The sequence below is a fragment of the Vollenhovia emeryi genome, unplaced genomic scaffold (genome assembly GCF_000949405.1).
Source record: "Vollenhovia emeryi isolate VEMERY1.0 unplaced genomic scaffold, V.emery_V1.0 DF939159.1, whole genome shotgun sequence".
In the NCBI taxonomy this organism is placed as follows: domain Eukaryota; kingdom Metazoa; phylum Arthropoda; class Insecta; order Hymenoptera; family Formicidae; genus Vollenhovia; species Vollenhovia emeryi.
The window spans coordinates 1315833-1343787 of record NW_011967207.1 but is presented as its reverse complement, the minus strand read 5'-3'; the positions used below and the strand labels follow the sequence as shown (position 1 = coordinate 1343787).

Below are 27955 nucleotides of genomic sequence, written 5' to 3'. Positions count from 1 at the left end.
TGATCGAAATCATCAGATCGTGACTGTTCAACCAGAATCTTATTCGAGAATAAACCTTGCTTTTATTTCTTGTTCAATCTACATAAATACATTGATATTTTTAGGTTTGTCAATGTTCTTATATCTAAGATTGCGCGTTCTTTTGTAATGATAAAATGTTTATAATGATAAAGTGTAACAATTCTTCTTATAATAATACGTCTTGATATATAAAAATTTCAAATTTCATTAATTTACTATATCATTAATGCATATAAGATTTCGTTGGAAATTCAACTGATGGTGATGAATGCAACGTGAAACGAATGTGTTTAAACCATAATACAAATCTTAAATGCAATGCGCGAAAATAATAATTATCAAGTTTATAGAAATAAATTTTACTCTTTACGTTTACTATTTGAAGCTATAAGCAAGATATTTAAAATATGTATAAGTATTAAAATATATTTTACATTTTGCGTATGTGTTATAATAGTTAATTTTATAGTTTGCACTCTTAAAAGAATATTCAAGTCGAAAGTCTACGTCAATTACTTTACAAAAATTCTTCGCACCAATCAGTGAGACATTGATAACAATCTGTCGACTGTTTCGCGTTCGCCGAGCAGGCGTCTTTCATCCATTCTTGAAACAATTCCTTATTCTTCTTTAACACTAAATACTGCCCCAGAACCACGTATGCCTGTACAAAATCATAATCTTTAATTCATACATAATAAAGAGGCTCGGAAGAAATTGTGTGGTCATTAACCATAAAGAATCGCGTGTTATCCTTTTTCGGTACAAATTTAAGTCAGACATTGATTAAAGTCAATCTGAATAATCCTCTACTCATTTTAACGCGACAATTTTATCCCTCTAAAGGAAACTCGTTGCAAACATTGAAATAATTCTTCCGATTAGAAGATACTGAGTTTGATCGAAGTTTTGTTGGATTAATCAGGAATCGGTTCAATCGGCAGAATTGCTTGTAGGAAGAGTTCTAAGTATATAATCAATAATTTAACAATATACTGCACGTATTACTATGTAAGATAATTAAATAAATCAGAATTGATTTGTGAAAGTTATCTTAAGAATGACCCAGCGATTCGACACCGTTTTGACGAATCATTTCTCACTGGGGATTAGTAGACGCAAAATACTTTAAGCACAGTTACAGACATAAAAGTGTACAGATGTGTGGTCACCTTATCAAAGCCTGCGTTTTCTAATCTCTTTCCAAGAACTTCCCCGACACCGGCGAGCTCGGTCACAGGTTTGTCCCCCATCGGCTCGGCCACAAAGTTTCTGTGCTTCTGTGATGTACTCGACATTTTGATCTGCAAAAGCGAAAACTTTCATTTCTCAATCCACCATTAAGCGGAACATTCGGCGATTGTGTTAAGCGACGAACTGCCCTAAAAAGTCATTAGCAATCGAGGAGTTTGGTGGAAGGATACGAAGAAGAGCGACTTGAGTTTTCGTATCAAACTTTTACACTCAGTTTTGAAATTGAAAGTTTACATATGGAGCAAACCATAAGACGCCAAGTGCACATTCTATAGACACTGACACGTAGAATACGATTAATAAAGCTCTTGGCTCAATTTAAGTCAACTTAAGTCGTTCTACCACCAAACTCCACGATTGTTTCGTTTCGGCTTCATAACCTTAACGTAATCAAGTCCGTACGTATTGTCCGACGGTAATTTACAAAAATATCTCGTACGAAACTCCACCCGAAGCAAACGAAATAGACTGGAAAGATACAAGTAGATAAAGACAACAAACCAAATATCGCAGATATCAAGGCAGATAAAATAGGACTGATTCATTACCTGCGTTTGAGATCCCTTTCTCGATTGTATACCGCGAACGAAGTTTCGGCCCGAATTCAAAATTCTCCAAACTCACGCCGTCGCACGCAGATCTGATCTGCAAGAGATCAAAAGCTAATCTGTTGGAAGTGTTATTCGCAAGTTCTGCGTAATCAAAAACCGTTTTCTCGTTAAATGCTCCGTTCATCGAATGTGGAAGAGATATATTGAATAGAGCGTCAATTCTCTTGACTCAGCATCATGGCCGCACCTCGGACGTTGACGCAACTGAAAGTGTTGTCGTTCTATCCGTCTTCGACGTATGATGCGCAACGAAGATGGCCTGTTTCATTTCTCTTTCATCCGCAGGATATATAGACATCTGTGCTTTCATCCAACGACAAATTTTCGAGCGTGTGTTGATTGGTTGAGGCTCGATTCTCGAATTTATTCAAATAAGTAGCGAATACCAGGTCTGTTCTTACAAAAAAGTCGCAAGCCGATTGGTCACTCGCGTGGCTTTTAGCCAATCGACTCGCGACTTGTCCGTAAGAGCAGAACTTGGCATACGTTTCTCTTAAGAGTGAATTCAAAAATCGCGCCCCGAGGTAGAAAAGTTGTCGAGTCTCGTAGCAATTTTGTAGCTGTCGGAAAATTTATCGCACAACAAATGAAATACCAGGTGGTCAATTCTGTATCTTACGCTATAGTGAAAATGCTAAAAGTGGGTAGCCTTGTTTTTTTTTCTAACTGTCCCCTTAGAGACAAAGCCGCTCACTTTTAGCATTTTCACTATGTCGCGAGATACAGAATCGACTGTAAGTCAGACACGCGTAAACTTCCAAGATTACACGATCATTCATTATCACTAAAGAGAAATTAGTCAACCAAGAGGTAACACTTGAAAAAAAATCCTCTCCGATCGTCCGCAATCTGAAATCTTGCGAGATAATTTCTTGTTAGGAGACAGGATAATAGAATAAAACATGTTAAACGATATTTCAAACTTTAATCACTAAGGGTGACTTTAATCAAACTTCCGTTAATTTAATTGACGATTAATTCAACCTGCAAAATTGCTCAAAACGAACTTTCTAACTACACAGTTCGCTGTCTCTAATTCAATACTGCAAGTATATTTGACAAGTTAATTGAAGTCGAATCGAAATTATCTTAAGGCCGAGTTAATTCGCTTATAATTTTTAACACAGATGGAATAATAAACTTATTTGTTGTCTAATGGAAAGAAAGACTAAATTAAGGACAACGGACTACAATTGACAATCTTGCGGTAATTCTACCGGTGCAATCAATCACTAATCAAGTTAACCAGAGTTTGGTCAAAGTCACCCTAAGGCCAGATTTTTCTCCACAGTAACTGCAACGGAAGCAGGCCGTTCCTTCTCTGCAGCGTCGGATGAAAAACGTCGAAGTCTACTTTCCTCAGCTCCTCCAAATAATTCTCCACGCAAACTGCCGGTAGAAGTATTACGTTGAGATCTTTCCCCGCCGTTTTCTTGAGCGTCGTCGCCTAAAACAGAGGAAGATCACGTCATGCAAATCGAGAACTACCCCTGACTTCTTCAGCTACATGCAAAAAGAGATAAAACATACAGACTGCGAGCGTAGATTGACTTGTCATTAGTTAAATCTCAAAGGAATATATTATCCATTAGGAAAGCAAGTACCAATTTCAGATGCTGCTTGGCGCAAGACGCAACCTCGAGTATAGCGTCTTTGAATCCAGCGCTCGATTGCCCCCGAAAGATCGACTCGGACGAGACGCTGTTCTTCAGCAGAACGTCCTGTGGCAACACCATGACTCGCTTCCGGGCGTTATACGGCACGGAGCGTATCAGGGTGACCAGACCGTGCGCTCTGCCCAAGTGGCTGGCCGCGTGATCGGCGTCGACACTCGCCGTGCCCTGTGCCTCCAGCAGCAAATAATAGATCGACGACGTGGTATAGTCGCAGTACCTCTCGAGCGATTCCAGGTCCACGAATATCGAGTCGGTCAGCTTGCTCAGGCGAGCGTCGATCAGGCGTTTGAAGTAGCGCTTGGACAGCTTGTGCCGCTGAAGGATCTACAAGACGCAAAAGATCTCTGCTTTTAAGCGACCATCGCACGAGAATATAATTCCCAGGTAGCAGGCTGACGTCGCTTGGCGTCATTTTGACGTTAAAATGTCAGAAATACCATTTTAACGCCAAGTGACATCAGTTTGCTACCTGAGGGGTGCTTTCCAGCAACGTACACAGGCGACACTGTGCAACACAGGGAATCGTTTTGTCAATGGACAAATGTGGAAAGAAACGGTATGTGAATTTACATTTTAAATATAAAAATTACAAGTGGGCCCACCTACATCTTGCCTTGTGGCCCACATTGGTGTTTTCTCATACATCGCCCGTTTTTATCTTTGTTTCCCTATTATTAAACAAGGATGAAACGATTCTGTGTTACACTCTGTTACATTGTGTCAATCTGTAGGATTGCTTTCTGTTCCTGCAATGGTGAACTAGTGCAATAAATTAGAGTGAGACAAGAATATATTTTCTCATTCTAGCTTACTGCACTAGTTCACCAGTGCAGGAACAGGAAACAAACTCTGTGTCTGTTGCTGCAAAACACCCTGGGTTAATGTGTTCTGCTTCAGCTACCCTGTGTAACTCCAACGCCACGGGACTCCTCGGCGGATGGTCGTTGTAAGTCTCGTTCAGGGCGTCCGTCCAAAATTGCAGTCGCATGGCGCCGATCGTATTGTCGTTCACTTGATCCTCCACTTGGGCCACTTCGACGTTAAACGCCCGCACAGCGAACGCCGCCGATCGAATATCGCGCGGAAGCAGCAGTGTGCACAGAAAGTTCTCATAATCGTTCTTCCTGGAAAAATAACACGTGTAAGCGCGACTTCAGGTGGATCTTATTGAGCATCGCGCCGATGCAGTCTCGCAAACTTTGCACAGTTACTTCGATTCATTCCTCCGTGAGAAATTTCTCCTCTACTTCGTGGAAGTACAGAAGGCACGGGATGCGTCCGATCTCGTCCCCACGTGCCTCAGGAGATTAGAAATTTTGAAAAACCGTGATCTATTCGAATATACCAAGTCAAAGGCCCGGTCTACAATGAGTTGTTAGTCGTTAGTCAGAAGTCGGAACTATATGTCGGTCCTTTTTCTTCCACCCAGAAAGGAAAAGGATCAACATATAGTTGCGACTTCTGACTAACGATTAACGACTCATTGTAGACCGGGCCAAAACGTTGCGATCCCTTACGGAAATGTAACAAACTGGAAACCAAAGATAACTGAACTAGAGTTCAGCAATTGAATTGTTGGAAATTACTGATGCACAGTAATTATTTCGCTTACATTTCTGTAAAGGGTATCTGGGATGTACTGGGATATTACATCAGGTATTAAAGGCTGGTTCACGGGGACCGCGTTTGACAACCGCTGAAGCTCACCGAGATTTCGACGCTCTTGTTCACAACAAATTCTCGAGCAAAAGTATTGAAATCTCGGCGTTGAACTTCACCGATTCCGGCCTCCCTAAGCTAGTCTTAAGAATATTGTTGTGCAAGTACGATTGTACAATTTTTCCACGTATATTTGCGCAACACTGCGAAGGCAAGTACCTAACCAGCTGCAAACAATACTCGGTCGGAGTTTGTTTCAGTCTCGCGCCACTCGTGTTCATGCGCCGCAGCTGCGACCGCACGCTTCGTTCAACGATCGACAGTTTATTCATCTCTTTCTTTACGGTTTAAGATTTCTCGTCTCGTCTAGCGACGTAAATGGCCGCATCGAGCGACGAAATTCTCCATCGTGACGCGATATCCCGCCGCAATCCGCTGTACAGTTCCGACGGAGAGCGTTCGCGGTAAAAGTAACCTACGAACCATCGTGTAGTCAAAAAATAAATAAACAAGCTGGCACGTTCTCAATGCGCAGATTTCTGCTGTCGTGATAGGCAAGTGTCGTAGAGATAAACGAGGAAGAAGTTACTCCAACACATTTGCTTGTAAATTCCTAGATTACGATTTGAACATTGGCGACACCGCCGGATCGACCCTTCGCTGACTTCACGCCTCACTCGCGAGAGTAAATATGGCAAAGTTATTGGGGCTGGACAAGCTCGCGACGTTATTTCGCACGGTGCGCGACCACGGCGGTATTATCGGCTCCGTCAAGACAATCTTCAGGTTGTTACGCAGTTGTACACGTTATATTTGCGCACACACAGCAAACGTCTCGGAACACCGCGGCCCTTGACTACCGTCAGTGACTCGGGTCTGCGTTTGTCTCCGAGCTTGCAGCTTGTACAAATTTTACTGCTGTGCTGTTAAAGTCCGCCTACAATGTTCTGTGTCTAGAAACACAATCGCACATTGTCGACAAATCTTTAGGCGTATTGATTTGCTTATACAAAATAGAATGTTTCCAATCGCAAAGAGCGAACACTGTAGATCAGGCTTCAGCGCTTTTGCTGAAATCAATTCGGTCTTCTCGCGTTCAACATAGCTGATGCAAATCGTGCAGTGTTGAAGAAGATAGGCCTGTTCTTTATTACTGCACTACTGAACTAGTGCAGTAAGTTAAAATGAAACAAATAGATTACCTCTCATTCCAACTCATTGCACCAGTGTGCACTAGTTCAGGAGTGAAGCAATAAAAAACAGACCCATTGTGTACGCCAAAGTACCAGGCCACTAAGATCCAATCGTATGAAGCGTTGCGATACTTCGTGTTATTCAAGGATAATTTTTCACTTGCCCCGCGACAATTTTTAGGCGTATCGATTGGTTGCAGAACAAAGGTTCTAGAGTCTTTAGAAATTTTCTATTTTGTCGTAAATCAATGTGCTTAAACAGTTTGTTGTACAACAAATGTAATATTAGGCTTATATAACTGATTCGACAGGGTGGACGAGTTGAAGAGTGGCACCTTGATCGGACAGGACAAATATGGAAACCGATATTACGAAAATAATATGTACTTTATAGGTGAGTTATTGAGTTAATACGCTAATATAATAGGTGATTCTACAGCGTTTCCGAAGTGTTAGAACTATGTATTCTCATCTGCGCATGTGCAAATGTCATTGACTGATTGGACTGATTTAATTGAATTTTTAATAGTTGCTTCTATAACATTTTGGGAGTGTTAAAAATTATTATTTCGGGAATGCGTATGCGCGGATAATATATTTGACAAGAACGTGAACAGATTTAATTCAAATGTTAATAGTTGTCTCGAGAGCATCTGGGAACAGTTCTTAGAAATGCGTCATTAGAATCTCCTGAAATGAAACTCCAATCGATGCGACATCAATTGGAAAAGTTGCTAGATTCACATATATGGATTATAATCGAGAATTGTCTCTACAAATTCTATTTTCCAAATTATTATAATACTATAAATATAAATGCCGAATAATTTTATTTAAAATCTTGGAATGTGTGTTGATCTGTGTGCAAATTTATGTGGAAAGGCATCAGTGATTCCTAGTGTGCATGTGCCATCGAGTTGCTTTTACAAATCTTGAATTTGTGAAAGTCCACGACGGCAGAAAATACAACAGATCAACAACGCGGCTATTCGATATTCTTTACAGGTCGTAACAGGTGGGTAATATACGCAGATAGAGTTGGATTCAATTATGACGGCTCGCAGGTTCCGGCCGAGTGGTTCGGTTGGTTGCATTACAAGACGGATTTGCCGCCGCACAAAGACCCGTCTCGGCCGAAGTACAAATGGATGATGGATCACCAACAGAATATGAGTGGCACTGATCAAGCTTACATGCCTTACAGCACTACGAAACCAAAGATTGAGCCTTGGCGGCCGCCTAAGTGATGCGCTGTCGGAGCGACAGTGAAACATGAAGAGTAAAGTAGTTAATTCATAAGCGATAGTGAGATAAAATATTACTCAATGTAAATAAAATGACTATCAAGATAAAAAGATTATGGATATTTAAAGGGATGGCTCTTATTTGTCCTCATTTGTCGCTGGTTCGTGACATAACACGATAAAATAATATTCCAACAAGTTGTGAAGGCTCCCAAAAAGAAAATACGTAGAAAGGAGAAGTGCCAATGTTAGCCACAAAATGAACGGAACTCTGTTCTCACAATACAGAAACAGAATTTCTCTTTAATGTAAACGTTTCGACCCTTCTTCGGGGTCTTCCTCAGTAAGACTGCAACGAAATCATCGAAAGTACAAGATGAGAATACAGTAGAACTTATGTGTAGATTGGTACAACAAAAATCAGTTACCTCGTTTAGAACGAATAGAGAACGATAAAATAAGATGACTCGATAACTAAGCAACACCATTTAATTTTAATTTTTGCAATATACATATAAGGAATAATGAAAGCGCCTCTATACATTCTTTTTAAATATTTATTTAGATTTTATTGGACTAAACCAATACTGCACTATAATAATTCTGTTTGGTTTACTGACTCATCTTCCTGTATGCTGTTCATACACTGCCTCAAGTAGTTGGCCCGTTTTTTTACGTTGTCCTGTACACTGAAGTTTTCATAAGAAATTGATACGAGGTCGTATCCTCTGGCTTTTAATAATTGTGTATATAAATATGTCGATCCTACGAGATCGTTCTGTCCTAGGCAAAAATCATGGTAATCGTGTACCATTATTGCTATCCTGAAATGGTTATGTATAATTATCGATTTTCCATTTACGTTTCAGTGTTGAAATTATTAACATAATTTTTTATTTAAGAATAACATTGTGTCTTAGGCCTGGTTGCACCAACGTCGCTTAGATTTAACTTTAGCTTATTTCACTCTTTGTCTCTTTCTAAGGGAAACAGTTGGAAAGCGACAAAGAGTGAATTAAGCTACAGTTAAAATTACGTGACGTTGGTGCAACCGGGCCTTAATCAAGTCTTATCGAATTACAGAATAATTTTCACTAATACACTCTCAAAGACAAACTTAATAACGGATAGACGTACCTTTGTACATTACTAGACTGTTCATTCCAATCTTCCACTTTTACAAGCCTGTGTTCTTCATTTATGCGATATTCCGCATCTAGAGATAAATAGTCAGATATTTTTTTTGTTCAACAAGATTAAAGCAATGTATTTATTCAATTTTACTTTGTGAAAAAGAATGGATTAATACTGGTATATAACTTCGCTGAATTTAGATATCAATGCAGCAGATACTTATTCATTTCAAATAATTAAAACACATAATGTTCACATCTTTTTCACGCATCTGTGAATTTCAAAATCGAATTCTACGAAGTTGTGCCGGTATTAATTTTTTTTACTTAAATAACTTACCTAACAGAAAGCCCATGTTCGTATCGAAATTTGTTTTAAAATAAGACGAAGACGGTAATACCTCCGTCAGTGCTTCCAACAACGCGTTTATGTACATTTCTTTTTCCTTTGATCTAACTATAGGTACATTATAAAATTCGGAGTCTTCCTTCAAAAGAGGTCCTGTAATTTAAACCAATAATAATTCCTTGAATTGTTAAAAATGTACTAATAAATATGTCTCCCTATGTATACCTTGATAATCCTTCAGTACAAACTGTGCAACGGCGTTGATATTCAACAATTTTAATATCTTTGATATATTTAGCTGGTCAGAGGCTGCATAAGTCATAAAAAATCAGTGTTATTACTAAGAAACGATAATAGAGCTTAAATCTAATTATTTAGCAATAGATACGAACTGCGTAAGTTTTCTATAAATGCAGGCTGCAGCACGGATTTTACGTGTGCCGGTTGCACTGCGTTTAAAACCGCCAAGGACCAAACAATATCCAACCATTCGATGCAAGACGTTTTAGAGGAGCTAGCGTGTTTTGTAAATCCCTGGTAACAAAAATCATAAGAGCATATACCTACGTCAAAGAAAGTGAAATTTTGTTTTTTTACGATCTAAGAGAAGCTTCAAGTGTTTAAAATAAACAGGGAAACTATCCACGTACCTCGAGAAACGAATTCGCTTTCTGAGATTTATATTGCAGAGCCGCAAACGTTTGTAGTATCGACGAATAATCCATAAACTTGTAGTCCATCGATTTCTCGAAGAACGTGTCGCAGAATGCATCGAGCACACTCACATTCTTGTAACGCAGAAATCCCAGCGACGTTATTATGGATTTGTTTAAAGCAGCGGACTTGTTCTCCGGTATACACGCCAGTAAGTCGGACGTGATTTTTTCTAGCAAGACCTGTTCGACATACCATTCGTAAGCTTGACCGAACTTACTTTCGTATCGACATTAACTCAACGATGTGCGTACCTTGTCTAGAAAATTAAGCATGGCCATGCTGTACAACAAAGATGTGCACTGCTTCAAATCTAACGCCGTATTGTATTTGACGATATTGTACGACAGCATCTTCAATAGTGGAGTATTTCTCTTTTTTTGTTCTCTCAACGACGCTATCACCTTCATCACACAAAAATATATATACATTCAATACATCTCATGCCTACCGCAATTATTGCAGGTGTAGGCAACTGCAAACATTGCAGACATGGACTCGGTACATTATTTGTGAATATATCGAAAGTGCACCAGGTCTCGTACTTACTGCGATCATCGCAGGTGTAGATAACTGAGAGTATTTTGACAGACTGTCCAATGTCTCGTGAGTTTTCGTCTCACCGCTGTTCTGAACTATCTTCCTGAGGTGAATAAATCTCTCGTCAGCCTCGATATCCATTATCAACGATTTCCCGCTGGTTATCTGATTAGTTATGCTTGATATCAGCCTCAGCGCGTTACTCGTGGTAAGACTTGGCAGTACTGCCAGGTCCAGCAAGTCGTTTACGGACTTGGCGGCTTGAAACTGTTTGGAAAACACAGTGTTCTCACCCAACAGCCTCTTCCTACCGTTCCTTCCCTCCGTCGCGTGAGGCGTCGTCCGCGGACCCGTGTTCTTGGATTTCCGCTCCTCTTGCTTCTGCACGACTTCCGCCTGCACTTTTGAGAGCTTAGCACCGTTGTCCTCCTACAAAATAAACCGCTGAATAATCTTTCTCTCCCAAAGGACTGCGAGCGAAACGTTCAAGTTAACGCATAGAACATGAAGTATTATTATAAAACAAAAAGACGTCGAATTCGTCGAAGAAGCGATCAGGTCGCTGTCAATTGCAACTTTACGTTCACAGGCGCGGGCTGCTCGCCGGTAGCCGCGGTGGAGTTGCAGGCCGCGAGCGCGGCGAAGCGCCAGGACGTGCGGGGCGCGAGCCTGGCGGTCGTCGTGTACAGCATCGCGCTGAACTGCAGCATCGTCATTAATCTGCAAAACGGTTATTTATGTAATTGCCACGACCGCAGGGGGGAAAAGCGCTCGCGTGACAACGGGCTCGTCCCGCCCGTCTCGATCTCGCGTCACTCGCGATCGCGAGGCGACGGCGCGGCGAGCGCGCAGCCACGCGCGACTTACGTTGCGTCCGGGTGCGAGGGAGAAGCTGCGCTACCGCAAAAATAGACAGTTATCGTGAATTATGTCCGATGCATCGGGCGCGCATATTTAGGTTAAAGGACCACCATGCGCCCGGCCATAGACGCGGAGTTGCCTAGACGCGGTCACGTGCGATTAAAACTCGTACCGGCGCGCCACCTACCGTCGGCGGAACCTTTCAGCTAATTTTGAGAATATGTGGAAGAAAATCCCCGTCGATAAGCTAACAATCTGGTAGAATCTTGATTTTACAAAATGACTCGAGAACTCGCTGATCTTTAAGTTAAAGAGGCAAAATTAGATTAGATTTTTAAAAAAATATATATTACACAAATCTCTAATTGTAAGCTAGAAACTTTTTTATTTCCTTCCATCACATCTTAAATTGTATAACATCTTTAGATCTTTATTTCATTTCATATAGTGCATTTCATATTTTACTTCAAGAGCCATAAAAGTACAGCGTAACGCAAATCGCGGGGAGACTTGTTGAGGGTGGCACAGAATTCAGGGCCCGCCGTCGCCAGATCACTGCACTGTTCGGTTAAATAGATTGTACAGGCGCCAACTTCGTGCCATTCGTTACCGCGCAGCAGCAGGTGCCGGTCGCGCGACTCCTGGCTCTCACCCAGCGTACGCGGAGCACGGCAGGCGGCAAGTATAGTATCGGCTGGGTGTTTGAGGGATTAAAGTGTTACCGCGAGTCAACCGGTCAGCCATGTGCTCCGCGAGGACACCGCGCATTCTCTCGGTCCAGAGCCACGTAGTGTCGGGATACGTCGGCAACAAGAGCGCTACTTTCCCGTTGCAGGTGAATCGAACGTCGAGAATCTCGCGACTGTGCCCCTCTCGATCGAATCCCCCTCGACGACGATCCGCTCCCCCCCCCCTCCCTCGAATCCGCGAGTCTCCATTCGCGGCAAAATTGCGATTTTCGCTGGACTCGTGTGATACGATTGCGGCCGAGCTGCCGCACGCTTTGAAGCGTTCAAGGCTGGTTTATGCCAGGCCGTAACAGTTAAATTATACCGGAATCTGTGAAAATTGTAATCCAATTGCCGTTAAAAGTGTGGAGTTAATAGTTGACTGTAATTGATTACTTTTCGCCGATTCCGACGTAAGTTACCGGTCTCGCAAAAACCAGCCTTTCCTCGTCTCTTTTCCATCTTTTCTGAAAGAAACACCGAGGTTTTTCATTTTCTGGTTCAACGTTGACCGTAGGTTAGTCGATTACCCGTCTCTTCTTAGTAATATAGAAATAATATAGAAAAGGATGGAGAGTCGGCCAATTTCTAGTCAACAGTCAACGAGAAAATAAAAAAACCGGGCCGTAAAGCGATAGCTTGACCGCAGCCTACGTCGTGTTGCATTGCGAAAGCACTCGTGGAGTGTAAGAGATAAGACTCATGCATTAGAGATAAGATTCCAGACGCAAGGACGGACGTATCGTACAGTGTACTAAATTGTTATCGATAAAGCGCTTGTGTTCTATTCAAATTAACACAACAAATTGTTAAATGAAAAGCTTGTTAAACTTGGACTTAATTACATATTGTTATCTTTACGAAGATACCTTTTTTTTTATTTTAATGTTCGTGCCGACGCCTGACCGACGTCGATTTGTTTTTTCGATAATCCGCTGCCTCTGGAACAGCCTGAAATTAGGTTGAATTTGTAGCCTAAGTAACAATTGACCGAACAATTTCGCACGCCTGAAATACCAATTTTTCATTAGCTACTGGGCTTTGAGGTTGACACAATTAATTCTGTACAATTGTCCAATCATACCGGCTATAAGGCATTTAAGGGTCAAGTGCTGAATGACAAAGATTTAGGTAAGACCTTGGTGGAAAAAGGATGAACCTGATGGAAATATTTTGCCGAGAATACTGCGAGATTGACACGAGAAGTGAAAAATGGAAGTCGTCGACAAATTACTGAATTTTCCTTATTTAATGTAGGGATTCAATGCTGCGACACGCAAGGAGAGTTAAAGCGTACCGTGGAAAAGTGATGAAAAAACGTAATTATGAAATGTCTTAGGTATTATGAGAGCTGCAGAATTGGACTAGAAACCATGTTGCTTTTTAATGAAAAATTCCTGAGGTGTTGAAGTAATAATGAAACGGAGTCAACTGGGAGATTGTCAAGTACATTTCAGCCAGATGCCACTGTATTTTCAGTAAAATGTTTCCACCAGATAACGATAATGCTTGTGTGTAGCAACGAGATATTTCTCAATGTAATTACTTCTTTAGACGACCTAGTTGACGGTCTGGTGCAAAATGGCTTGGACAATTATACGCATTTACTAACTGGCTACATCGGCTCTGCTTCTTTTCTGAAAAGAGTAGCGGCACTAGTCACGACTCTAAAAGCCAAAAATCCAAATCTTACATACGGTACGTTACCATTTAGATTAGATAATCCCAGCTCACCCAGCCCAGACATGGTCCCCGTCAAGTTTTATCTGTGTCTGTCAGGAGGAGACTTCGACGCATAACATCATTGAAGAATTTTGAAATGGGAGATATCTTGCTTTTTCACGACTTTCAAATGTTAAACTTATCCGGTCGGTTACAAAAATGTCAATACTGTCCTCTCGAAAGAGCTTGGAAATCCATATTTTGGCTTGAAAATAATTTTCAAGACCAGGCTTGCTTCGAATCATATCTATTCGATTTGTTCCATGCTAGTTTGCGACCCGGTCATGGGCGACAATGGCAAAATGTATGTCCCGGAAGCGCTGAAAGATATTTACAAACAGGAAATCGTGCCACTGGCGGATATAGTAACTCCAAACCAATTTGAATTGGAGTATGTATGGCATTACCTATGTTTCAATATATTGATGTTGCGATTATATAAATTGCCACTAGTTTTTAGAAATGAATACGCTCCTCTCGTGACCACTTACGAAACGCTTTCATGTTTTCAGATTACTTACAAATGAGAAAGTCACTAATATGAGCGAACTGCAAAATGCGATTAAAAAGTTACATCAGAACGGACCAAAAACCGTGGCTGTGTCGTCGACCGAGCTCAGCGACAAGCTGACGGCAATAGTGAGCACCGCGAAAGGTGGATCATGCGAGATAAGAGATGCCTCGTAACGATCATAGATTTGCGTTCTTGATTACGTCTTTTTTGTTTCTCAGATAACGCGTTAATGAAAGTTGATATTCCTAAAATACCAGCAACATTCACGGGTTCCGGAGATCTCTTTGCTGCGTTATTTCTTGCCCACGTATACTTACAAAGTGATATGAAAGCAACCATGGAAAAAACTGTAAATTCCCTGTACAGCGTGCTGCTTAATACATATGAATATTCGAAAGGTAAATGGCACTTGACGCGACAAAATGTTATTCGGAAAATATTCAGCATTATTGTTAACACAAATAATTATTTGCAGTGTATGCGGATATCGGGGCACAATCGGTTAGAAAAATTGAATTGCGGCTCATACAAAGTAAAAGCAATATTGAAAATCCAGAAATTCGTCTGTTTGCGGAATCTTTATAACATAAAGTTATGGGAATAGTTAAGAGAAATGCTTAAAATGTTGCTTACTAAAAGAGAAAAGCATATTTTTCAATGTTCTTGGCTATATATATATATATATATATATATATAACTATACATATATAGTTTATGTAAAGTTATATTAATAATTATACATTAGTTATGACACATGGCATGGAAACGGATTCCAGGACCGATCGCAATTTATGTACGCCTCTCAGTCTATAGGAACTTAATTGAAGAGTTGGGTATTGTGAATGCGAAAAAGTATGATATATGGATTTGGGAATCCATTTATTTGCTGCATAACTAAATGTTTGTTAAATAGCATTTACAATAATGTGAAGGCTTTTCCAAATAATCAAACCCCAAAGACCAAAGTATACGTCTTCCAAAATGCATACTATAATAATTATTTATATTATATGTACACACAATCTGTAATAGGTTTACATGACAGATGCTGTTTTTATTCTGTATTTAGGTAAATTTTGACGACCTCGTGTCCATGAAATAAATTAAGTTAATATTGTTAACACACTTGAAATCCTTTCAAAATTATTGCAAGTCTTATATTATTTCTCTCTCGTATTTTTATTTCTATTATAATGTACGGTCAATCACAATAGTCCTTTAGAGACAAACGAGGTACTACATTCATGGACTGCATCTCTTGGAACAATAATTTACAAGCATAAGGTATCGTTATCGTAGAGACGGAAGAGCTGGATTTGCATCTGTGGCACCAGCCGTTGTACCCTATCAGGCCGCAGTTGTTACAAATGTCGACTTTAAAAGCATCGCTCGATATCATGAGTCTCTCCACTAATAACATACTAGCTCCGTAACTGATCAGACAGTCACGTTCCATTTCACCCAGTCGCAAACCACCATCCCTTGAACGTCCTTCAGTTGGCTGACGTGTTAGAACTACTCTTGGGCCTCTGGCACGGGCGTGCATCTTGTCTTGCACCATATGTTTCAATTTCTGATAATAAACCTACAAATCACATTTTAAACGTCATACAAGAAACATCAAATATACTCATTTAGTCATTTATCAACCTTATAATGGTATCATTATTCGGAAAGAAATACAAGTCCTTATTTCATTGGAAAATAAAAGAATTTCGAAATTTTAATATATCTATATAAAAGTATTCCCTGTCATCGTTTTGATTAGGAGTAGAATTTTTGCAAAACTAATATAATTGTGCTTCCCAACAATGTAGCTGCTCTATAGGGGGGAAAAAAAAGAAAAAGAAAATTGTGTATTTACTTCTCTACCTTTTTAAACTAAATTTCTTATCTGAAATGATGATCAATTTATATATAAACAATAATTATCACAGAGAAACTTACTGGTCCAGAGTAGATGTATCCCATTAGCGGTACCCCAGTCATGCCGTTGTAAAAGAAATCTTCGCCCAAGTAATTATAGCCGTTCTTCGCCAATTCTTCGCAAATATCACTCACTTTATTGTCACTAAATGCTAAAAAAGACAAAAATTACACAATAAGATTAAACGTGACTAAAGAGATCAGTCGTTATCTTTCATTATCTTTCAAGATGTACCTGTTGCATCATGAAATTTTCCATTTACGACCCCAGCCTTGCCTGCGAGTATCTCTAACAGCTTGCCAACTGTCATTCGAGATGGAAAGCCATGCGGGTTCATGATTATGTCGGGACACATGCCTTGATCATTAAATGGCATATCCTCTTGCTCAGCGATTAAACCTGAACGAACGTTATCGGAGATTAGTAGGTCTCTTTTACAACGTGAATAACGCGAAAGTATCGGAAGAATTGTACCTATAACGCCCTTCTGCCCGTGGCGACTGCTGAATTTATCGCCGATCTCCGGTCGCCGAGTTTGCCTCAGCAATAGCTTCACTAAAAAGGCATCGTCCGCGTTACTGGATATCATAACTTTCTCTACGTACGCCGGGACCAGGCCTTTGAATTGAATCTCCGCGTTTCGATATTCCGGATGCGCTTGCACATTGCCGGAGCTCACTGGCCCCATATTCTCACTCGGCGCCGGTACTGACTTGTTCACCATTATCTGCGTACGACGTAAAATTAAAATACAAGGGAATATCCAATGTCATTCAACAGAGCCGGAACCAGATATTTTGGCGCCAGGGACCAAAGAAAAAAAAATGCGTCTCTTAGTAACCAAAAATACTTTTATAGCACGTAAAATATAATAAAAATATTTATTATATATAAATTAATATATCAATATTAATTTTATTAGAACTAAATCTAATCATCGTGTATACAAGTAACGTTATGTTATAAAAATTTGTACTGCCATTTTTGCGTCCCAGCAAATCTTTTACACGAGGCAAGTGCCTCGTTCGCCACACCCTAGTCCCGGCTCTGTTCGAACAGGAGATACTCACAGTCTTATTTTCCACCATTTCACCAGGCGCCACAATCCCATCGCTGTCGAGAATCTCATGCTTCGGTACAGGTTTCTTAGTGTTGGCGTCTATCGACGGCCCCATGATCCTGTCGTACGTCTGATTGGGATACTTCTTTAATATGCACTTCGAGTTTCGATACACCAGACATCTTCCGTATCCCCGGTCAATGGAGGCCTTGTTGAAAACCAACGCGTCCTCGATGTCGTATCCGCTGTACGACATCACGGCGACAATCGCATTTTCGCCGGCCGGCAATTTATTGTAATTGATCAGCTCGATCGGGCGAGTTTTCACTATGGGCCTCTGTGGATATACTAGATTGTACATGACTGTGTCAATGCGGTTACGCTGATTGTACCCTATGACCCCCATGGCCTGTTTACCCATGGCGCATTGATAAGTGTTTCTCGGGCTCTGATTGTGGTGCGGGTACGGTATCAATCCCGCGCACACCCCCAACAGCGCGAACTCCGCGATCTCCAGATGCGTCGTGTCGTCAGTGATCTCGGCCTCCGTGCATGCGATTAAGCTGTCATTTTCTTCGTTCACGTCTAGATATTCGATCAGACCTAAACGCGGTAAACGACAGAATAATTATACAACTGAACAAATGTCGAGGAGAGTCCCCCTGTTACGAGATAGCGCAGTTCCCGCTAATAGGCATCGTCTGTTGACTCCATTAGGAATTTATTGCCCTTGGAGTGAAATCTGTTTAGTGGAAAATTCATCAATTAGATTGAAATTTGACCAATTAGAGTAGAAGCTTGAGATTAGTAAACTTTACTCTGGTAAAATTTCAATCTAATCTCAATCTCAATCCGTAGTCCGATGCGGGCCTAATTGTTGCGAAAAAGATTTGTGAAATTGGATGTTGAAAACCTGCTATCTTAAGGCCTGCGTCTTGGGCCAAGTTCCAGCATCGTGGACACAGGCCTTTACGTCAGGAGCCTATCTCATAATGGGGGACTTTGCTCTATATACATACATACATATTTACACATATTAGATATACAATATGAATAAAACAAATAAATTATTTACCAGCATGAATGAAGTCTTCAAACGTCGTGATATTTCGCTCAAGATCCTCTATGTGTTTCTGTTTGACAAGAGACTTTCCGTTCTTAACTATGATGCACGGCCTGCACAATCGCCCGCCGTCGGAACTGATTTGAATGCACTTGTGCCGATGCTGCGTGTATATCGACACTAAGCTGCTAATGTATCCATGCCTGCGTAATGCTCTGAATTGACGCACCAGTCTCTGATGCTTCTGCACGATGCCCACCAAGATACCGTTGACAAAAACCGAATATACGCCTTCGTTAGTCAACTCCTCCCCGGCAAGAGTGTAAATGTTCTCCACGCCGAGATTAAGCGCCAGCTTTATTAGCGGCTCCTCCGGCACTTCCGTGGTGATGTGAGCCATCAATGCTAGATTCTTCACTAAACCGCAAGATTCTCCCTCGGGAGTGTCGTTCGGACACAACATGCCCCATTGAGAGCCCTGCAACGATCGTGGGCCGGACACTTTTCTGGTTTTCTCGAACTGGGAGTGGACTCGCGTCATCATGCCAAGCGCCGAGATGTACGAGAGCCTGGATAGCACTTGCGTCACGCCATGCCTCTCCATTCGAAACCTCTTGATGGTCCAATTACCCGACGAGATAGCGAAAGCCAGCCCGTTGGTAATCAGATCGTGTCTCATGTGTTTGGCAATGTCGAACGGCGCCGCTTTTATCTTGGGAATGTTCTTATTGGCAATCTGCTTGAGCTCCCAATTGAACCTTTTGAACAGGTCCTCAAACATGAGAGCGAGAAGGGATCCAGCCAGTTCCAGACGTTTGTTGCCGTAATAATCCTTGTCGTCGATCAGGCTGCGATCCGACTGAGCGTTTATAACTCTTCTGATCATCAGGGCGAGATACAGCGCCTTCGGCCGGAAGTTGAAGTCGACGACGATGGGCACGTGAGACAATATGTGCGTCGCCAGTACATCTTTCATCTCGTCGGTAACGCGGGATTTCGGAACGTAAAATCTTGTCTGTCGCCGTTTCCTATTGAGATACTTCAACGCCTGGTTCTGCGAAAAGACGCCCAGCTCCTGACAATCCTCGAGACTAGCCGCAAATTTGTGCAGGTAGACTTCTTGCGTGCCGACCATTTGCATGATCTCCAAGTCGCTTATTATGCCCATCGCTTTGAAAACGACGGCGATCGGTATGTCGTCTTGGAACATGTTGTGCCTCAAGTAATACCTCCCAGCCTTGCTCGCAACGTTCGTCTTGGTCTTCTTGTCGTGGGTGAAACTGTTGCACGACGCGACGATGCAGTTCTTGCTGTCCTCTTCCAAGATAATTCTGTTCCTAACCATTTGCTCCTGTATCAATATCACCTTCTCCTGACCGTTTATAATGAAATAGCCGCCAGGATCGAGGGCACACTCGTTCATCTTGGCCAACTCGGACTCGGACTTGTTAGCTAACACGCATTTAGAGCTGCGCAACATTATCGGCATTCTGTGGGCAGATTATACAAATTATATAATATCCTAAGAATTTCTACACGTCTATTTTTCATGTGTACCAATCTTGTTCTTACTTTCCAATGACTAGATTTTTCCTTATTACCCGTTCGTTGTTTCTCAGATACTCGATGTCCACGCAAATTGGGGCGGAATAATTTAAGTCTCTCAAACGGCACTCGTGTGGCGTGGTTGATCGCGTTGTAGTAGAAGTGTCCTGAATTTCAGGCATTTTCACTTCTATGTTCAAATATCTGGAACGTGAGAAAACAGAGGGCCGTTTAGTTCGCGATACAATTGCATCCGGCATCTTGTACGTGGCGCCGTCCTTACTTCAGGTAGAAGCGTGAATCCTCGTCGCTCTGAATCTTTTCATTTGCCTTGACGATGTTTTGAAGCTCCTTATTGATGAAATAGTTATAAGATTCTATGTGCTGCTTCATTAAGCCTTTCTTCAGAAGAAACGCCTGCACTAACTTCGCTTTTTCCTAACAATATTCAATAATTAGCCAGAGTCGTTTGCAGATATACAGTATGTGAGAAATAAAGTCGGAGAATCATGCAAGCAAATGTACAGTACACGTGTATCCACACCATCGACTATTCTTTTAAATTTCATTACACTTTGTATATTTCATAGCGTGAAAGCAGATAGCAATTATTTAAGAAAAGGAAAGAAAGCCCGGGGTGCTTCCATTCGAGTGAATTTAAATGCTGTACTCCGGAATGTATAATGTCCGAGATAAAAACGAGATGCACTTACGTCCATTCTCTCGTTCGTTCTGATCTTCACGATTGCAAGTGTAATCGCACTTAATAATCGTCTACAAGTCCAGCTGGTCCAGCTCTACTCGGCATCGATGAATAACCACGTGTGTGACACAAGCCGCAAAGACAGTGCTGTCACAGTATATTGAATATACAGTGATGTGCTGCGTGGGATTAAATTCGCACATGCGCAGTAAGCAAACGCTTTTGACTCCTCAGTAATGTATACACCGCGGACAAATATAAGGTGACGTTAAGGCCTGTGTCCACGATGCTAGAACTCTGTCCAAGTTCTAGTGTCGAGAAATGTGTAGCCAATCAACCTGCAGCTATTCCATAAAAGCTGCACGTTGATTGGCCACACGTTTCCCGGAACTAGAACTTGGCCAAGTTCTAGTTCCAAGAATGCGCAGCCAATCACCTTACGGCTTTTAGTCCCAGTCTACAATAGAGATTTAAGCCCTAAGCCTTAGTCCCAGTCTACAATAGAGATTTAAACCCTAAGCCTTAAGAAATTGACTAATCACAGTCGCGTATTCTACTCGTACTTGACCGTGATTGGCCAATTTCTTAAAGCTTAGAGCTTAAATCATCTATTGTAGACTGGGACTTAAGAAATTGACTAATCACAGTCGCGCATTCTTCTCATACTTGACCGTGATTGGCCAATTTCTTAAAGCTTAGGGCTTAAATTATCTATTGTAGACTGGGACTTATGGAATAGCTGCAGGTTGATTGGCTACGCATTTCTTGGAACTAGAACTTGGACAAAGTTCTTGGATCGTGGACACAGGGCTTTAGATCCCAGCGAGAAGAGAAATTTGAAGGAAAAAACAGGAGGAGAAGGAAGTACTATCTAAAAGAACTATAGCATATTTAATCTATTTTGTAGCCGATATAAAAATTTATGCAAATATGACAAATAAATTGTACGTTGTACATACATCAACAAATTTTTCCAAGTGTTTTGATTCGCTTATTAAAACACAATGTTTTTGGACACAAAGAGCTCATTGTAGACTAGGCTTTGATGTATTTTAATAGTCGCAGAATATTTAAATTATTAATTTGATACGTACAAAAATTCTATTTTGGAATATATGTAATCAACTACACTGCACCGTATTAATTTATAAATTATAATTAAGTTTCGAGCTTCGAGAGTCTCAATATTTAAGAACCAAATTTCTCTGTTCGAAATTCGGTCGAATGACTCAATATTTAAGAACCAAATTTCTCTGTTCGAAATTCGGTCGAATGACTCAATATTTAAGAACCAAATTTCTCTGTTCGAAATTCGGTCGAATGACTCGTCAAGAAAATTCGGGACGAAGGTCGGATTTTCAGGACGGATAGTCACCTCATTTTACATTCTTTCGCTTCTATCGGGCGGACATTACAATATAAAAAAATAACAACGATTACGCAAGTGTTATCATTAATTAATGATAATACATTGGTTGTTTGTTCTTCATGTTCCCCCCCTCCGCCCACTCAGCACGAGCATTACAAAGTCTACACGTTATCAGCTATTTCGTGTAGTTTTCTCCCCGGTGAGTTTCCGTCCTCTCCGTGGCGAGTTGGTCTCGCTCAATTTTTCCAATCGATCGAGATCGTTTAACGTCAATAACAAACGTGAATTCCACTAGATTTTCCCAGTGCAAGCGACATTAAACTCTCGCGTCAGTGTTTCCCTTTTGGCAGCGAGCAGAGCGATTGCAAGTCGCTTATCTCTCGGCTGAGAAACTCTCCATATTTATCGACGGTAGACAGAATGTTTCTGGCGCGTTGCATCGCCGTTTCGCGGCCACTCGCGAATCGCGTCGGCAAAATCGGCGCGTGCCGCGCGTCGAGCTATTACAAGATCGACGAGAACGTCTTCGGGTTGAGCGACGACCAGAGAGAGGTTAGTAGGCAGTCGCGCGACGTGACGTTCGCTCGCGTCAATCGCGAGTTCGACGGCTCCTTCGCCAAGAAGCTGGATGTCGAGACGCGGGGGCCCCCGCGCCTCAAAGTGCATCCGGCACTGCATAGTATAACTAGTAGATCCACTCTCTGTCGGCCCCTTTGATCTCTCGAGCCCCTGCGATCCCGATCACGTGGTATTCCGCCGTGCATTCGGGCAGGATCCAGCATGCTGTGTGTATACGTACTCGTCAAAGCCACACTACTACACGTACAACCTTTTTCTCATTCGTCCGCCCAGAGCAATGTCGAATGCGCAGAAGGGATCGACGCAAAACGAAACAAATGACTGAGTGGACCTACTAGTTAAAGCCAGTTAAAGCCAACGCGGCGATACTATTTTTCCTACTGGATTGCTTACGAGAGCCAATCAGGATTTAACTTTAAACCACCTGATCTAAAACTCTGCATCCTTATTGGTTCTCGTAAGTGATCCAGTAGGAAAAATAGTATCGTGTGCCGTTGACTTTACACTTGCAGTGCAGTCGCGACGACGGAGGCTCGTCCAAGAATTTGCACAGTCGAATGATTATAATTTATATTAATTTTATGCTGGCAATGTTACGTCGAGAGACTGTAATTTTATCATTTATTTGTTATCCCGCCGTTTCACGCGGACGCGCGTTTTTCTTTTCGCGATAATCGCATATGGTGCGCGTGACTTGTCACTAAATGCGTCACGGCCGTGCGATAACAATGACGTATGTATGTGTCTGTTGTATGTACATACATACATACAACAGAATATGCATCGATGCGTATTCACGAAGCGGCCCTTACGGAAATGTTGAGGAAAGTCCCCCTATTATGAGATAGGATCCTAATATGGGATAGCGGGGTTTCTGTTAAATTAATAAGCATCATCTGTTGATTCCACCATGGTTTTATTGCCCTTGTGGGGGGGAGGGGGAGGGCGAAATCTGTCTAGTGAAAAATTCATCGTTAGATCGTGTAACCGTTGTGAAAAAAGATTTATGATTGAATTTGGGCGTTGAAAACCTGCTGTCTCATAATGGAGAACTTTCCTCTATATACTGGGAGCAAAAAAGCACCGAATAATTACTACGGTCCAGTAATTGAACTATTAGAAATTATTGATGTACTAACAGTAATTTTCTAGTAATTATTTCGCTTATATTTCTGTAAGGGGAGGATCGTATATTCAACACCAAAAAGCTACGGAAAAACAATTATTCTCGTTCCTGCGCTCAAAAAGAAAAAATTTCTTTATTGAACGGTATAAATATTGATATTCAATATTTCCCTATTATTAGTTACAAAAATATACCCGGGCTCGATGGTTAATAGCATTTCGGTGCTCATATTTATTTTTATGCGTTTATATTTAGTAAGTTTTTTCTTATTAAAGTGCAAGAAGTGACGATGAGAAATATATCAAAATTTTCTACCGTTCGTTTTTCTTTATATTTTATCGTATCTCTTTGCTTTTGCACGAAAGAGCGGAAAATTTGACACGCCATTGTTAGTAACCCGTTGTTCTCTGTTCACAGCTTCGCTCGCTCATTTTTAATTTCGCGCAAAAGGAGTTGGCACCCAAGGCCGCCGAGATTGACAGGAAAAACAATTTCGACGAGTTGAGGGTAAGTGTTCTATGTGTCGCGACAAACGGTAAAGATCCAAGTGAATTACAAACTACAACAGATTAAATTCGCGCCCCAGTCTCATCATCGTGTTTCAATCGACGATCTTATTAAAATAACATTGTATGGACGCAGGCGTTTTGGAAGGAACTTGGTAAACTCGGCCTGTTGGGTCCGACGGTGAAGCCGGAGTATGGTGGCACAGGCGGCACGTATCTGGACAATATCGTTATCATGGAGGAAATTAGCAGAGCTTCGGCTGCCATCGGGCTCAGCTACGGCGCACATTCGAATCTCTGCGTCAATCAGCTCCATCGAAATGGCACGGAGGAACAGAAGCGCAAGTACTTGCCTAAAGTAAGTACTCGTCCCGAACGTTCCATCTCTCGGGAAATCTTACATAGAGGAAGCTCCCCTATTACAGGGGACTCCAGATCTTCTATGTTAGATCTCTGAGTGTGTGTGTGTCGAGGCGAATTCCCTCGGAAAAGCTTCTATTTATATTTTATATAACTGTAGATACATGCCATCAATTCATTCTTGCAATTGAAATTATAGTCTATTCAGCGATGGGCTCTTTATATAAGATCTGTTGGCTCCATCGTGTATTTATTGTTCTTGAAATGAAATCTATTTAGTGGAAAATTCATCGTTAGATCGTGCAATCGTTGCGCTAAAAAAGATTTGTAATTAAATGTGGATGTAAAACACCTGCTATCTCATATTAGAGGCTTATCGCACGATAGGGGACTTTTCTCTATACATATATAAAGGAATATACGATATTCTGTCGAATAAATGTCCCGACGAATAAGTTTCGAATAGATATAATTTCAATTGCAAAAATGAACTGATGGCACATATCTACAGCTATATAAAATATAAATAGAAGCTTTCAGAAGGGAATTCGCCTCGATGCATACTCGGAGGTCTAACATAAAAGATCTGGAATCTCGTATAAAAGAGAATGTATATAACATTTCTATGAATGAATATTTTTCGGCGAATAAGTTTCGATTAAATTGTAATTACAATTGTAAAAATGGATTGGGCATTTCTAATTTTACAAATTAACTTTCTCGCGGAGATTAAGAAGCGCCTTCGACGTCTCCAGCGATGGAATTGAACTCACTCGCCTACGCAATCACTGGTGATTTTATAAGTAAATTATTTGTCATTTTAAATGAGTTGTGACCGATTTACATATAATAATTAAAATCACGTAAATAGAAAACGTACCAATACGCAGTTGTGCTTAATAATATTTTTATCGAGAATTTATGTATATTTCTACTTAACAAACTACGCGCTGTTACTGTCGCTCTTGAGACGCAGAACGTCTGAAGCTGAAGCTAAAATAGTATAATCACATGATTAAATCACATAATTGATCGCAAGACGCGTTAGGTCCCGGATAGTAGAGATGTTTAAATTCCGGCTAGGGTCATTTTTTGCAACATATTCTTTGCAATTGACGTTTCTACAGATACGAAAAATTAACGGTGTTCTTAAAGTGATTATCAATTTAATTACTCAACTACTATTCTAGCTTCGGACTGCATTTGAAGACCGACAGTAGTGGCACGTAGTTTCCTAAGCGAAAAAATGTACATGAATTCATACGAAAGATATTATTAGGCGCAAGAGTATATTGGCATATTTTCCAAATTATTCACGTTACACGAGACATTCATCACAGCTGTGCAACGGCGAGCACATGGGCGCGTTGGCGATGTCGGAGCCGGGCTCTGGGTCCGACGTCGTCTCCATGAAGCTGAGGGCCGAGAGAAAGGGTGACTACTACGTGCTAAACGGCAACAAATTCTGGATTACCAACGGCCCGGACGCGGACACGCTGATCGTTTACGCGAGGACGGATCCGAACGCGGATAAGCCGCAGCACGGTATCACCGCCTTCATCGTCGAGCGCGGCACGGAGGGCTTCAGCACGGCGCAGAAGCTGGACAAGCTTGGGATGCGCGGCTCAAACACCGGTGAACTTGTCTTCGAGGACTGCAAAGTACCGGGTAGGTCCGGCGCTCGAACGAGAAACGCGCAGGAGATTTTCAAGACTTTACTCTCAAGATACTTTAATATTAAAACAAAGTACGAAATACTTAAGGGATTTTCTATTTAGGTCCGTTTTCACCAATCTCGTTTAACTTTGATCTTCGTTTAATTCATCCTTTGTCTCTTTCTAACTGTCCCATTAGAAAGAGGCAAAAGATTTCGCAACTAACAAGATCCAAGTTAAACGACGTTGGTGAAAACTGGAGTTAGTCTATTAACTTTATCAATCGCTTGAAATCGCTTATTATTCTTTCGTTTCTCACGCGTAAAATTCTTTTGCCTAAAAGAAATTGTTTATTTCCGTTGTAGCCGCGAACGTTTTAGGGGAAGTTAACAAAGGCATTTACGTGCTCTTTAGCGGACTGGATTTGGAGCGATTAGTATTAACTGGTGGGCCGTTGGGGTAAGTTCCTAGGATTAGGAAACAATAAATGATATAAAATTTCGCTCGATCTACTTTTAGCTTCTCCATCTGTACTTGTATCTTTCGCGTTAAAAGGAGATTTTACAGAAATTATCGGATGCATCTTTCACGATTAATAAAATAAAAATTGTATATCCTGAAACTCTGCTTCATAAATTGTGTATTACATATCAATTTTTGCATTTCAACGTGCTTTATGATATGACATCTCAGGAATTGCAACATTAAAGATTTATTTCTGGATTATTGATAAATAAATGCTTCGACTTTATTCGCGAACGTCCGTATTTCACTGCGTGCGACCTGAATTTTAGAATTTTGCAAGCCTGTTGCGACGTCGCCTTCGAATACGCTCATTCGAGACAGCAATTCAACCAGCACCTCGCGGAGTTTCAGTTCATACAGGTAAAACAAGAACCAAACCATCTGTTTGAAAAAATGTTGCGATCACCAATTGACATCTCGTTCTCTCTAATCACGTCGCAGGGAAAGATATCGGACATGTACACGACTCTGAGTGCGAGCAGGAGCTACTTGTACTCTGTCGCGCGGGCCTGCGACGCCGGCCACGTAAATCGCAAGGATTGCGCCGCGGTGCTCCTCTTCACCGCCGAGAACGCCATGAAAGCAGCGTCGGACGCCATACAGATACTTGGTAAATCTTCGAGAGAAATTATAGTAACAAATTATTTGTAAATTATTTATGCGAGAACCGGGGATATAAGAATCGAACTTGGAGAAATTTTTAGACGTTTAGCGACATTTATTTAATTTATTTATTTAATTCTAAACTCTCGACAGGTGGCAACGGATACATCAATGATTACCCAACGGGGAGGCTGCTGCGCGATGCGAAGCTGTATGAAATTGGCGCGGGTACCAATGAGATACGACGTATGGTCATCAGTCGGGCAATCACCGAGGAATATCTGTGAAACAACGAGTTCTTCGTGGGACATGTTATTCAAATTCTGAATAATATTCGTAACGGAACATTCTCTCGGATATTAAAGTATACTGTATTTTTTTATCTCTTAATTTTAGATTGTTTTTTTTTATCGTTTTGAACTCTATTTTATCGCAAGAGCAAGTTTTTATACACATTAAATATGTTTTTATACACGATAAGGGATGCTATTGTCATCGGTTCTCGTGTACTCGCGGATGGACCAGAATAATTCCAATGGTTCCTCTTTTTTCCTCTCTCACTTTTTCAGTTTGTCTTGCTATATGCGTAATTAGACGGTGATTCATTATCGCCGACCGCCAATGCCGGGCATATCGCATATTGGCGATATGCGTTAATGATCGTATAAATTAAGGTAAAGTGAGTCACTAGAGCGATTGACTAACCTTTCGCGCT

General features: G+C 41.2%; 7 protein-coding genes across 12 annotated transcripts; 3 read left to right on the top strand and 4 right to left on the bottom strand.

The window, feature by feature from the left end:
- Window positions 1–42: 42 nt before the first annotated feature.
- Window positions 43–2204, bottom strand: LOC105564881 (barrier-to-autointegration factor). 3 transcript variants are annotated; one of them, XM_012017637.1, is made up of 4 exons: window positions 1824–2204; window positions 1656–1743; window positions 1194–1325; window positions 43–685 (listed from the first exon to the last, which is right to left on the bottom strand). In XM_012017637.1, the coding sequence occupies exons 3-4, from the start codon at window positions 1317–1319 to the stop codon at window positions 539–541; spliced, it is 273 nt and encodes a 90-aa protein (XP_011873027.1). In that variant the 5' UTR covers window positions 1320–1325; window positions 1656–1743; window positions 1824–2204; the 3' UTR covers window positions 43–538. The 3 variants fall into 3 exon arrangements, with proteins under 3 accessions (XP_011873027.1, XP_011873028.1, XP_011873026.1); XM_012017638.1 differs by having other exon boundaries at window positions 1678–1743; XM_012017636.1 differs by lacking the exon at window positions 1656–1743 and having other exon boundaries at window positions 1824–2198.
- A 587-nt stretch (window positions 2205–2791) lies between these two features.
- LOC105564880 (NADH dehydrogenase (ubiquinone) complex I, assembly factor 6) lies at window positions 2792–5760 on the bottom strand. Its single transcript, XM_012017635.1, has 4 exons — window positions 5441–5760; window positions 4464–4686; window positions 3491–3886; window positions 2792–3333 (listed from the first exon to the last, which is right to left on the bottom strand). Exons 1-4 carry the CDS (start codon window positions 5551–5553, stop codon window positions 3154–3156), a joined length of 912 nt encoding a protein of 303 aa, XP_011873025.1. The 5' UTR covers window positions 5554–5760; the 3' UTR covers window positions 2792–3153.
- Window positions 5761–5855: 95 nt separating this feature from the next.
- On the top strand, window positions 5856–7786 carry LOC105564879 (probable NADH dehydrogenase [ubiquinone] 1 alpha subcomplex subunit 12). Its single transcript, XM_012017634.1, has 3 exons — window positions 5856–6007; window positions 6726–6808; window positions 7420–7786. Exons 1-3 carry the CDS (start codon window positions 5913–5915, stop codon window positions 7659–7661), a joined length of 420 nt encoding a protein of 139 aa, XP_011873024.1. The 5' UTR covers window positions 5856–5912; the 3' UTR covers window positions 7662–7786.
- Window positions 7787–8131: 345 nt separating this feature from the next.
- On the bottom strand, window positions 8132–11996 carry LOC105564876 (protein TBRG4). Of its 2 annotated transcripts, none has more exons than XM_012017631.1 (10): window positions 11978–11996; window positions 10976–11114; window positions 10404–10823; window positions 10109–10258; window positions 9791–10036; window positions 9533–9674; window positions 9366–9449; window positions 9132–9293; window positions 8796–8874; window positions 8132–8482 (listed from the first exon to the last, which is right to left on the bottom strand). In XM_012017631.1, the coding sequence occupies exons 2-10, from the start codon at window positions 11108–11110 to the stop codon at window positions 8251–8253; spliced, it is 1650 nt and encodes a 549-aa protein (XP_011873021.1). In that variant the 5' UTR covers window positions 11111–11114; window positions 11978–11996; the 3' UTR covers window positions 8132–8250. The 2 variants fall into 2 exon arrangements, with proteins under 2 accessions (XP_011873021.1, XP_011873020.1); XM_012017630.1 differs by lacking the exon at window positions 11978–11996 and adding an exon at window positions 11262–11407.
- Window positions 11820–15343, top strand: LOC105564877 (pyridoxal kinase). The gene is made up of 7 exons (XM_012017632.1): window positions 11820–12090; window positions 13015–13114; window positions 13538–13681; window positions 13976–14096; window positions 14218–14360; window positions 14438–14617; window positions 14695–15343. Exons 1-7 carry the CDS (start codon window positions 11998–12000, stop codon window positions 14802–14804), a joined length of 891 nt encoding a protein of 296 aa, XP_011873022.1. The 5' UTR covers window positions 11820–11997; the 3' UTR covers window positions 14805–15343.
- Window positions 15190–20736, bottom strand: LOC105564878 (DNA-directed RNA polymerase III subunit RPC2). The gene is made up of 9 exons (XM_012017633.1): window positions 20528–20736; window positions 20098–20252; window positions 19842–20018; window positions 18282–19759; window positions 17217–17809; window positions 16621–16873; window positions 16381–16545; window positions 16167–16297; window positions 15190–15804 (listed from the first exon to the last, which is right to left on the bottom strand). Exons 1-9 carry the CDS (start codon window positions 20531–20533, stop codon window positions 15421–15423), a joined length of 3342 nt encoding a protein of 1113 aa, XP_011873023.1. The 5' UTR covers window positions 20534–20736; the 3' UTR covers window positions 15190–15420.
- Window positions 20737–21895: 1159 nt separating this feature from the next.
- On the top strand, window positions 21896–27767 carry LOC105564875 (isovaleryl-CoA dehydrogenase, mitochondrial). Of its 3 annotated transcripts, XM_012017628.1 has the most exons (9): window positions 22652–22681; window positions 22978–23073; window positions 24009–24098; window positions 24234–24455; window positions 25798–26125; window positions 26478–26571; window positions 26907–26997; window positions 27079–27247; window positions 27394–27767. In XM_012017628.1, exons 1-9 carry the CDS (start codon window positions 22667–22669, stop codon window positions 27525–27527), a joined length of 1239 nt encoding a protein of 412 aa, XP_011873018.1. In that variant the 5' UTR covers window positions 22652–22666; the 3' UTR covers window positions 27528–27767. The 3 variants fall into 3 exon arrangements, with proteins under 3 accessions (XP_011873019.1, XP_011873017.1, XP_011873018.1); XM_012017629.1 differs by lacking the exons at window positions 22652–22681; window positions 22978–23073 and adding an exon at window positions 21896–22085; XM_012017627.1 differs by lacking the exons at window positions 22652–22681; window positions 22978–23073 and adding an exon at window positions 22010–22438.
- The last annotated feature ends 188 nt before the right edge of the window (window positions 27768–27955 follow it).